The sequence below is a fragment of the Archocentrus centrarchus genome, chromosome 2, assembly GCF_007364275.1.
Source record: "Archocentrus centrarchus isolate MPI-CPG fArcCen1 chromosome 2, fArcCen1, whole genome shotgun sequence".
Taxonomy (NCBI): Eukaryota; Metazoa; Chordata; class Actinopteri; order Cichliformes; family Cichlidae; genus Archocentrus; species Archocentrus centrarchus.
This window is the reverse complement of record NC_044347.1, coordinates 31,084,756-31,096,378: the sequence shown is the minus strand read 5'-3', so window position 1 is coordinate 31,096,378 and position 11,623 is coordinate 31,084,756. Positions and strand designations below refer to the sequence as shown.

The 11,623-nt window shown below is 48.9% G+C and overlaps 1 protein-coding gene across 1 annotated transcript; it reads right to left on the bottom strand.

Annotated features, from left to right (window-relative positions):
* Nucleotides 1-2,053: 2,053 nt before the first annotated feature.
* atp1b1b (ATPase Na+/K+ transporting subunit beta 1b) lies at nucleotides 2,054-9,476 on the bottom strand. The gene is made up of 6 exons (XM_030751068.1): nucleotides 9,286-9,476; nucleotides 6,970-7,098; nucleotides 4,390-4,545; nucleotides 3,849-4,033; nucleotides 3,662-3,745; nucleotides 2,054-3,569 (listed from the first exon to the last, which is right to left on the bottom strand). Exons 1-6 carry the CDS (start codon nucleotides 9,377-9,379, stop codon nucleotides 3,309-3,311), a joined length of 909 nt encoding a protein of 302 aa, XP_030606928.1. The 5' UTR covers nucleotides 9,380-9,476; the 3' UTR covers nucleotides 2,054-3,308.
* Nucleotides 9,477-11,623: the final 2,147 nt, after the last annotated feature.

The following is an 11,623-nucleotide window of genomic DNA, read 5'->3' as shown; positions in this document are numbered from 1 at the left end:
AGTGGGTGCAGCTCAGGCTTTTTTGTGAAGTCAGATCCCACTGAAGAGCTTCTGTGGGATAAACGGCTGAGTATCAGAATGAAAAGTGCTGATGGAGGTTCATGATGGAGGAGGACCCGGGTACCCACAGTGACAACAAACTGAAGACCAACACAGAGGCTGAGCTCCTTCAATGTGAGCAGAGAGAAGCAGGTGTTTTAAAGTCCACACACTGAGACTTTCAGCTCAGTATCCTGGCATTTGTTCCACTGTGCTGAAAGTATTAATTACTAATTAATTACTAGGCAGTTACCAATGAGCGCTCTCCAGTAGGAGACCAGAGCCAGCTAGTACATGGAGAGGTCAGAGGTGGTTGCAGTGAGGTGGAGTTTCTTCTTCTTGCTGTCTCCCTCAGTATTAGTGCAGACTGTGTGTGCTGTCAGTGTGATGTTATCTCACTGCTTCTTCAGTGTTATCTGAACCCTGCGGACAGACGTTCTCTAAACCACTACACCAGCGTGTGGAGACCTTTATGGGTGTAGGTGCACCACCCTGTGCTTCAGACTACATCCCTCTAAGTAACTTACATGCTCTTTGCTGTTCCCACATAGTTCCACTAAGCTGAAGATGAGTGGCACGCTAACAAATCTTCACTGAACAAAGCCAGCTGATTTCACTGCTGCAGGTCTCCTGAATGAAGCCTCAGAGACCACAGCTCCAAACGATCAGACTGATGGTCAGACTGGTGTAAGTATGCTTTAATACTATGCAGCTTCCACAGCACAGGTCAGTGTTTTAGCTGGTTATGTTCTGCATATGTCACATGCTCTGAAAGCTCTAAAGCCGTGAGAATCTCTCTCTGCTTCCACAGCTTTGTCTCCTGGTGGAGGTGAAGAAGCTGCTGGATCTGCTGTGACTCCGGGTGACTGTAATACTCTCTGTGCAGGTGCCTGAAACAGCATCCCTGTGTTAGCCTGCATGCAGCGGCCTGTAATTACAGAGACCTGTGTCTGCAACTGAACACTCCTGACCGAACAGTAACAGGAATGGCCCAGTCACTGTGGTCCTGCTGCCGAGCCAACAACAGTTCATTCATTCATCACTGAGGCCAAACGGGAAGAGGGTGAGGGGCCTCTCCTCTGCCACACAAAGAGGGGAAGGACAAAGTTAAGAGCAGAGTAGTTACACTCTGATGGAGACAGGTAGGTGTTGCATGAGTATCCAGATATCCTCTGAATACACTGAACCAATGCCACGTAGGTGTGTCCTTCCTAAACAGCTTCTCCCACCTCACAGCCTTCCTGAAACCTGTGGAGCTGTAAAGTTAAAGAGAGTGTCGTTTTCACAGTCAGCATTAAATGGACTGGACTTTATATGATGCTCTACATGAGCACTCAGGTGGCAGAGCAGGTCACCTACTAATCAGAAGTATCAAAGCATGCTGAACCCCAAGGTGCTCTCTGATGCACCTGTTGGAGTATGAATGGGTGTGAATGTTGTATAAAGTGCTTTAAGAAAAGTGCTCTATAAGAACCAGTCCATTTACTTTATACAGGAACAAAGCTCAGGGTCAATATCTTGGAGAAGGATCCTTTGGGAGCAGTCTGGATTGAACCATCAGTCTTTGGATTAGCACAGGCACCCTGTGTGTAGGTGGGATAATCAGGCTGCTACCACACTGATAGTTTAAATTAGATCCAGAAAGACAATAATGCCATCTAATGCTTCCAGCTTGGATTCAGGAGAGAGACACCCTCTCTATTTTTAAGATTAGGCTTAAAACTTTCCTTTATGATCAAGCTTATAGTTAGGGCTGGATCAGGTGACCCTGAACCCTCCCTTAGTTATGCTGCTATAGGCCCAGGCTGCTGGGGGGTTCACATAATGCACTGAGTGTTTCTTTTTACTCTGTATTTAATCATTAATTATGAATCTCGCCCCTCTCAGCAGATGACCCCCCCTCCCTGAGCCTGGTTCTGCTGCAGGAGTTTTCCCTTCCCACTGTCACCAAGTGCACACACGATGTACATCTATTACAAAACTATAACAGAAATTAAAGGAACATGACACAAGCAAAAGGTCCACTTGGACTTTATTGGTTTCTATCTCTGATTAAATGAACTGATGAAAAGTTGACTGAAGTTACATTTGTAGTTGAGTGTTTCACATCAACATGAGATCTTATGGAATACTATCGCCAACATCATCATTCATGAAAGCCACAGAGCTCTGCAAGAACTCCTGTTTTTTGGAAATGCACGGACACCAGAATTGTGGAATTTCACTGCCCTGAACTCTTCGTTACACACTTCTCTACATTCATGGCCAAAATCTAAAGTGAAAGTTAACCACTGAAGGTTGCAAGGCAAGACGCTGACTTTAGCATTTAACATGATGACACCCTAAAAAGGCATACTGCATTGCTTCTGATAAAGACTTATACTCATCACTTTGGTATTGCATTTATACAATATTCTGCAAAGAAACAAAATGTACAACTGCATAAATATAAAATTCTTCCAACATGTTTCATGGTTCAAAACATTCAGAGAGTTAGCCAACAACGCTGTGACAAATCCAGCAAAGAAAAACAAACCCTTCAGTTAGCACCATCGCCCTGCGAACAGGCCAGTGTCTAACAACCTGGACACACAAGTCTACATTCAAGGCAAAATCAAAGGTAAAAGGCATGAAACAGAGTAATAAAACCAATCACACATTTAAACATAAAGTAGGTCTCCCATGATCAGATGTAAAAGAAATAAAGCGGAAAGACATTTCCTGGAGTGCAGCATTTTCCTTACATAGATCAGAACAGTGAACCCCTTCAATCATTAAGAAAATCAGAGCACGTGTTCATGTTTGAAACATGCCTGGTACTGCTAAAGCTTGCTCATACGTTAAAATGAGGAAGGGCGTGGTTCGAAGGGCCGGGTCTGCGACTACTGTACACTCCGAAAAAACTACCTACTAAAACCACAGGAGGCAGCGCCGCGCAGAGGGGACAGACGGCTCGCTACGCAGCAGAGGTGGGGTCACGATCATCGGTGAAAATGTCCCATGGCTTGTTGAAGAGTCTCATTTACAGCAGACTAAACGTTTTATTGGCCCTATTGCTACTTTTCCCCTAAATTACATTCTAAGGCTAGACAGAAATGTAGAAGCTAGTGATGAAAGCAGACAGATTACACAGCAGTCCCCTAACAGCTCTTCCCCCCTTTATTCAGTCAAGATGAGTTAATAGCTACAGCCTACCCCCTCACTTCTCTCCTACACTAGATTGATACTAAAGGTGTATGGGGTGGAGAGCGCTATGGTCCTGATGGCGGTCACGAGTCATTAACCTGCATCTTGACCTCAAAGCGTCCCTGGTAGCGGTCCTTTTCGCTGTAGTCGATGTTGTCTCCGTACACTTTGCATTCGATGCGCAGTTCAGTGTTGCGGGTTAGGTTGGTGAACTGCAGCGCAACCAGTGGCTGCAGGTACTGAGGGTGCAGCTTCTTGCCGTAATAGGGGTAATACTGCAGGGGGAACCCCTCACCGATGCCATAGTACTTAATCTCTCCGATCTTATCAGCATCCTCCTCTTTCTGCAAGAAACAAGAGTCTGGGCTCAATAAGAGGATTCAGAAATTACAGTCTTATCCAGTTCTTAATTGAAGCAACAAAAGCATGCACGTACCCTGCTGGTACAGTAAATGGGGATCACATTGGGCTGAACCTTGGGTTGAGCCTCCTCGGGAATACTGTCATTAGAGGTCGGAGGCTAAACAGAGAAGTCAAGTTAAAGATGGACAGACCCAGAGCTACTGCTGAAACAGAAACATGACCTTTGGTCTTCAAGGAAACACAAGGAGGCTACACGTTACCCTTGGACGGAAGTTAACGATTCTGTTGAGCTTCACGATCAAACAGGGCTTTCCGTCCTTGAATCCAAACTCTGTGTCATCGATGCCTGAGCAGGGGCCCAGCAAGGACCTGGGGAAACGACAGGCCCTCCTGACCCCCACGTCGCTGTCCAAGTCGCCCCGTTCCTTATACTCTCCAGGTTCACCTACAGGGACAGGGGAAGGGTGAGCCTGGGCTAGGACTTATTTTAGGACACTGAACCACTGAGGGACAGCTCTGCATGTGTCTGCTGAGCTTCCACTGCTGGAGAGTTTAGACTGGAGCCCAGCTAAGGTGATGTCATAGTGAAGTCTGAGACCTGAGGATGCCCAAGTCTCAGGCTGAGGTTCAATGAAGACGATCACGAATGCAGAGAGCTCTAGAAAAACAGGGTTTCATGTCTTTACAGAAAAGGATTTGCCACTTGGCAAAAATGCATCTGTGTGTGTGTGTGTGTGTGTGTCTGTATGGCTGCACTGGAGGTTTTCAGGAGAACGTAGCTTAGCTCTAAGTGACACTCACTTCCACAGTCTTCAAACTTCATCTGGTCCTTCTGTTTGCTGTCATCATAGTGGGCCAGGAACTCCCTCAGAGCTTTGGTGTAAGGCAGGAAGGTCTCCACGGCTCTGGGGCTGAAGCTGAGCTCAGCTTTGTCCGACCGTGGGGTGTGTGTAAGGCCTACAAGTAAAAACACAAGTCCTCGATATCAAAGATGGACACAACTTTCATGTCACACACTACAGTTCTTAAATTCTACGGTTTTAGAGGCACGCGCCTCATTTACACGATTAGAGTCATCAGATGATGCTAGCTTCATCTGGTGGAGCAGCCAATGGAACATGGGGCTTGTAGAGCCTCAAGTGGCCACTGCAGGAACTGCAGTTTGTACTTGCCCCCCCACACACACACACACACACTAAACTCTCTTTGTAGGATTTGGAGGTTCTTTTACTTCTTAAAGAGTTGGAAGCTATCAGGTGTTTGAGGTACTGTGACACTGTGGGACAGTGGATGTGAGGAAAATGTAGCTTTCTGCAGATTCAGGCCCTTTAACAAGTATCAGTGTCAGTGACACCAAGGCCCAGATAGGGTTCCTCCTGCTCCCGGTTATTGTGCTAAGAATACAGTCCGAACACTGACTCAGATGAAACTGAGCACGACTGGATATGAAAGCTAATACGTGACCCTAAAAATGAAGACACTGGGCTGCACACTTTGAGTGTGTTACTGTGCTTGTGTCATTTTAACAAATCAGTTGTATTTACTGTATTTAGCTGAACGAGGATTAGGACGGATTTCTGTGAAAACACACACACACACACCCACACACACACACACACACACACACAGAAGCTGGCTGCCACCAGCCCTCACTGTCAGACAGTATTTCACACATTCTCAGTTGGGCCTGTAAAGCCCAGCTGGCCCTCCCCGTCATGGAAAACAAGCTGTGGTGTGTGCAGAGGGGCGGCTGCAGCGGGGCCATTATGTGCAGATATATGGAGAGTGTTTCCAGTAGGATGTGCGGGGCCAGTCTGAGTACACCAGTTCACTGCATACCAGTGTTTCAAAGCTGCCACTCAGATTTTGAAAGGCCTGTTTATATATTGATAAGCCTGTTTAACGAAGCAGCGTATCTCAGTTTACTGTGAAACCCTCCCTTTGCCTTCAGGCGTCAGCAGACAGAGATATTAGTTAATCACACTCAAGGAAGATCGCTGCGTCATTACGAAGGTCAAAAGTTCATTCTGATCTCTGACAGAGCAGCTGAGAGAATGATGTCACACACCACACACACACACACACACACACACACACACACACCTCAAGCTAATTGAGTCACCCAGTCTGTAGCAGTCAAAATGAAGTGTTTGGAAAGCAGGATGAAGCCTGAGTTTTCCATCCTGAATCGGATCAGTCTCCTCTCTTACTCTCAGTGAGGAGGCCGTCTAAACCTCAGGAACGCCGCCTGCAGGCCCATCCTGGAACATTAAGCTAACATTTTTCATTTAGGAAGCTCGTCACTAAAATAATATACAACACGCAGTCTGAGCACCCCCTGATAAACTGCCATCAGCACACTGATGCAGTCTTGGAGGACATCACAGTACAGCTCAGTTGCTTTTATTTTGAAGGTGACAGTTTTAGTTTTGTTATAACGTGCGAGCATCACTGAGGATGTGCTGCATGTCTGAGAGATGTGAGCGTCCATCAGAAGCAGACTGCTGCAGAAAGGAGAGTTTTAATGAGTTTAATGGACTTTAAGTTTTCATTTACTGACATCAGAGGCACAACTGTTTACACTTTATGAGACTAAACACACAGAAATACAAGAACCCGAGTGAATGCAGAGCAGGAACAGAGACCTGAACCTTTGCAGCTGCAACACGGACGTTTTAACCAACACAGGGATGGAGCAGTCAGCCCTTCTCCGAGTACGAGCCCCTCTTCAGGTGAACCGTAGCACTAGAGCGCTCGGCTGTTTTAGATCCCGAATAACGCGGTGGGGGGTCAGAGTGCTGAAGTCACTGAAGTGTGTGGAGCTTGATCTAAACCCACGGCCACGTTACAGTTTTTTGTGGAACAGACGCCGAGGCTGGTGAAACATAACGCGACTTTCTCCAAAACACAGAGCTAACGGGATCGAGGACACTGCGGGAAATCTGAAGCTTCGCTAGAAAACAAAGTGGAGCACGAGACCGAACACGCTGACACGGGCCCAGCACACCGCTGACAGGTGGCTCTGACGGACAGGCGCTAAAAAGCTTTGTGAGAAGAGCAACGACATTCCAGAGAGGAGGAATGAAGCAGGATCTCTGGTGACTGTCCTGCACCACCTCACACACTGAGCCCAACTTTAATGCAGAAAAACTGCACATGAAGTCATTAAACTACAAGCAAAACAGCAGTTTATACAAAGTTAACGGCTCGGATATTTTAAAAAAACATGCACGTCTGTCATGGTTTTTGGGAATGTTGATTAAATCGTGATAGCTGCTGTTTTTCCCGTGTCTGCTTCACATTTCAGTGCCTAATCATAGCAGCTACTCTTACCAGGAGCACTTCAGAAAGAGAACATTAATACTGGGCAGATGTTCTTACCTGGGGGTGCAACTCTGTCCTGCCAGGTGGGCTTGTATTCACTCAGAGTGAGCAGCATTGCTTGGATGGTGCCAATGAAGACCCCAGCCAGGCAGCCGTAGAAAATAACATAGAAGAGTGTAATTTTTACTGTGGGGAGGAAAAAAAAAGAAAGAATGTCAGTGCACAGAGAGGTCAAAGGTTAAACTGCTGAATTCAATATGTTAGAGTTAGTGCAGAAATCTGATTACATGATCCTCAAACCAACGACACGAAGAGGAAACTACAGTGACCGTTATAAAACAGATCTTTAATCCCACTGCAATAAAAAGGTCAGCACAGGCCCCAGCTCAGCTGATAGTGCTCTGTGGACGGCTGACTCAGCATACTGTGGGGAATGAGGCAGTCACTGTGAACACATCAACTCCACCAGAGCTGCATATGAATAAGGAACACTACAAGAACATCATGTTACACAACTGCAGTAACAGTGTCAGTGATTCCACGCTAAAACGCCCACTTCTGCTCAAAACTGGAGGCCAGAAGAGTGCTCCTGAGGAAGGTCACCAAGATGCCTGGATGTGTCTCTCACACACACAACACACACACACACACACACCACACACACACACAACACCTCAGAATGTATTAGCCACTTTGTATTTACTGCTTGGTGAAAATTAGGCACTATAAATAATCAAATTAAGCCTTGTGGCTGTAGTAGTGCCACTCCACACAGCAGAGGAACCACACCCACCCTCCCACAGGGACGTCCACTGGTGACAGCACAAGCTGAGACGTAGGAGACCAAGGAACGACAAAAACCAGAGAACGCCCAAACTGCGAGCAGTCACAGCAGCTTTGACCTGCCCAGAGCTGCAGTAAAGCAGCACAGGACTGCAGCGAGTGCACACACAGACACACACTTCCTCTGACACACAAACTCTTTCTGCAATCATTTAATGAGAGCTTTCACTTTGATTCTGGAGATTTTTATACCAAACTCAAACGGAGCTCCGACCCTTCGTGGAGCTTCCTGTGTGGACTGAGGCGTCACTACATTCCTGCATCAGTGCAGGAACACTGGAGCAGCCAGTCTTTGCCCTTCCACAGCAACTCAGCCCTGACATCTGTGCATACACAGCAGCTCATGACTAATCTGTTATCACAACTTAAGTCATAACAAACCACAGCTAGTTTTAGGGTGACCTACGCAGGGACACTGTCCTTCTGCTGCATGAGGCAAGGTCACAAGGTCACAGCAGCCTGAGCCTATTGATGTGACATTACTGAGAGTGTCAGATGCAAGAGCAGTTTTTAAAATCGTGCTCCTCTCCGCACCACAGCCCTCACACTGCCAGGACGTGTGTGCTGGAGTTCACTTCAGCTGCAGTACACAGATTTACATTAATAATCAGCCAAGACTTCAAAATAATGTCCAACTTCACGAGCTTGAAACTCATTTATTGTGGTCCCGTGCCCGCCCACGTGCCATTATCACAGCAATGCGCATGGCACACTCTCCATACGCATCAGCACTTTGAGGTGACCCCAGAAGGACAAACAGGAGCAGCAGCAGCCTCAGCTGGAGCCCCTGCAGCGGCGCGGCAGCCCCGGGGCTCCTCGGCTCTGATCCGGGACTTTGACCAGGTGTTCACGTCTACAAAGGGCCGGGCGCTGTGACATTCAGGGGCGGCGCAAGGGCATGCGCACGCCGCTGCCGGAGAAACGGGAGAAGAAAGGTCGGCCGAGTTAATCAACTGTATTGTTCGTTAGATTACAGCGACGTCTGCCCGGAGGAACCCGACACAGATCGATAACCCGAAGCCCTCAGTTACGATAAGGCCCCTCACCTTGACTCACCTTGGACTGTGATGCATTTTTAACCCTTTGTGTGCCCGTTTCAAAACTGCTTAAACACAACTTTTTACCCAACAACAATCAGCCAGCGTGGACGAGACTGCGCTCCAATCAGCTGCGCGCACCGCAGCGGCTCCGCCACACCGCAGCGCGCACGCTCCCTGAATGGGTAATAAGACCCCAGCGCGTGCACACACACATCACGACCTTGCTGTAACCGTCGCCGGGCGGCTGCGTTAAACCCGCTCGCAGCCGGCTCAGCCGGTTTGCTCGCCCACCACAGAGGCGGCGGCGGCAGATGAGCTCGGCGCACGTACATTAGCAGTTACAACTGCAGGACCGCGCCGCGGACCCGGGGACGGAAACGCCAGCTCCAAACAGGTGGTTAGAAACACGAGACGACCCGCGCGCACTTCAGCAACCGTGAACGCGCGTTTCCCATTCTCCCACGGAGAGCCGGTTTGCACCCATACTCACACCAGCTGGCACCGGTACGGCCGAGCAGCTCCCCCGTCTCCGAATTCCACAGGAACTTCTTCCATCCGCCGTCCTCTTTGTTACTGGAAGGCATGTTGCTTATTTCCTTCAGGCTTCAACAGCAGGACCCTCCGCGTGTTGTTTAACCAAGTCCAGCCTGTCCAAGAGGCACCCAGCCCAGTCCACGCTTACGCGCCCCAATATAAGGTCCCAGACTCCGCCCGAAACTCTCAGCAAGTTACTAGGAGGAGGGAGGAGCAGCGCCGGCCAATTACAGGGAGCGGAGAGGCCGTGCGTCGCTGTGACGTCAGAAAGACTGACAGAAAGCAGTAGAGGTGGGCGGTCCTACATGTCCCGGGCCTGTGCAGGTAGGAGAGGACATCACCTGCAAAGCCCCGAATCAGGCTGCTCCGTGAAGCAGGTGCTGTGACTGAGTGCAGCTGCTGTAATGGTACACACACTGTACGTCCACACTTAGGGTTTCCACTTCCCACGACTGTGCACATGAAGTCACTGCACGCCAACAATTATTAGTCACACACTTGATGCGAGATTGCAGTGCGCCAACCTGCAATTCCCAAAAGAAGCTGGCTCCCATAAAACAGTCATTATGGTGCAAACAACAGTCATTTCATCCTCTTCACTGGCTCATAACTGTTCCCACTTTAACTTGGTGGGTGTCCTACAGATGTTGCTGTTTGTGACGACCACCCCCCCCAACCCCCCCCCCCCCCCCCCCCCCCCCCCCCCCCCCCCCCCCCCCCCCCCCCCCCCCCCCCCCCCCCCCCCCCCCCCCCCCCCCCCCCCCCCCCCCCCCCCCCACCCCCCAACCCCCCCCCCCCCCCCCCCCCCCCCCCCCCCCCCCCCCCCCCCCCCCCCCCCCCCCCCCCCCCCCCACACACACACACACACACACTGGGATAATAGGCTCTGGCTGCTTAGCATTGCCAAGTATTTGAAACTTGTACATGCTATATCCTGCCTTCTAGAGCCTATATCCCTCAGTATGGCTGTCCTCAAGGGCACTTCAGCAGCCAGGGTCACGATGATCCGATCTCCTAAGATCAAAATATGGAGCTTTTCATTTCTCCTTTTAAAATGCAGCACCTCCTTAGCATGGCTCTGAATTCAGGCTGGAACGGGTAAAAATGTGATTCAGTAGAAAGCTAAAGCCACTGGCTCACCTGCCTTCCACCTATTTACACACACACACGAGAATCAGTGAACTTTACATTGTGAGCGTGAGCTCAGCAGTGCTGCCCTCTGGCTCTCTGCAGCTCTGTGCATTTGTTTGAATGTAAACATGTGTGTGTAGGTGTGATTACCAGGATTCTGCACTGCTGGCTTTGACCTTTAAATATCACCTCAAGGACAAGATGAGTCAAGTGGCCAGCACTGTCCAGCTCTGTGTGACTGTCATGATGGAACCTCTTCCTCAAAGTCACGTCCCTCAGCCTTTCTGCCTGTGCTGACCCCGTCACCCTAACCTTTACGTTTATGTGGGCTCACGAGGAGGCTGAGGGGGAGTTACCAGAAAATCAGCGCTAACCACCGCTTACCACAGAGGGTCAGGGGTCTTGGACCAGAAGCAGGAGACCTCTGGGTTTAGATCAGCTAAACAGAGTTAGTTCAGTCAATTCTGGAATAATGAAAAAGAAGCAAATCCACGCTGGCTGGAGCTCCGTCTCTCTGACCCAGCTGGAAATCTGAATGCCTGCCGGCGCCGACCGTGATAGCAGCAGGAGTGGACAAAGAAGTCAACACTTTAACATTGCTCCCATCGCTATCTGCTCCTTCATCATTCATTTTCCTTAAGAGATGAAAGGTCCTCCTGGACTCCTCCTGTGTATTAGATTACAGCCGTTTTTAGCAACTGCTTATTCAGCGGTAACCTGACAGGGACAAAATGCTGGTGATGGTAGCTGAAGATAAAATATGAATCAGTCTCAGTCCTCACAGACGGGACCTTTTAGGTGATTTGCACTTGAAATCATGTCTAGATTTAAAAATATAAAGTCGTATTTCAGGGTGTGTCCAAACACCGTAAAACTTTATTCCCCTTCATCTTCGTCCTCACTCACGAATATTCATGTTTCCAACACGATGCTAGCTGATAGAAGTGCTCACACTGTGTGCTCATTAATCAGTGTTCTGTGTACCTAAAGCCTGAACATGTTAGTTTAGTGTAAACAGTGATTACAGATTAAAGGTTCTGATCAGGAGGAAGGAAGTGGATAACGTTCTGTGAGGTAACGGCTTCTGTCCCCACACTGATGCATGGACACTGCTCTGCAGTGACCTTTGAGGACAACACATTTATTAACACAGCAATGACACA

Coding starts and splice junctions, on each gene's coding strand:
- atp1b1b (XM_030751068.1), bottom strand. CDS start 9,379: ATGCCTTCCAGTAACAAAGAGGACGGCGGATGGAAGAAGTTCCTGTGG. Junction 4,034..4,389: donor GAAGTTTGAAGACTGTGGAA/GTGAGTGTCACT, acceptor CTGTCCCTGTAG/GTGAACCTGGAGAGTATAAG. Junction 3,746..3,848: donor TCGTTAACTTCCGTCCAAGG/GTAACGTGTAGC, acceptor TTCTCTGTTTAG/CCTCCGACCTCTAATGACAG.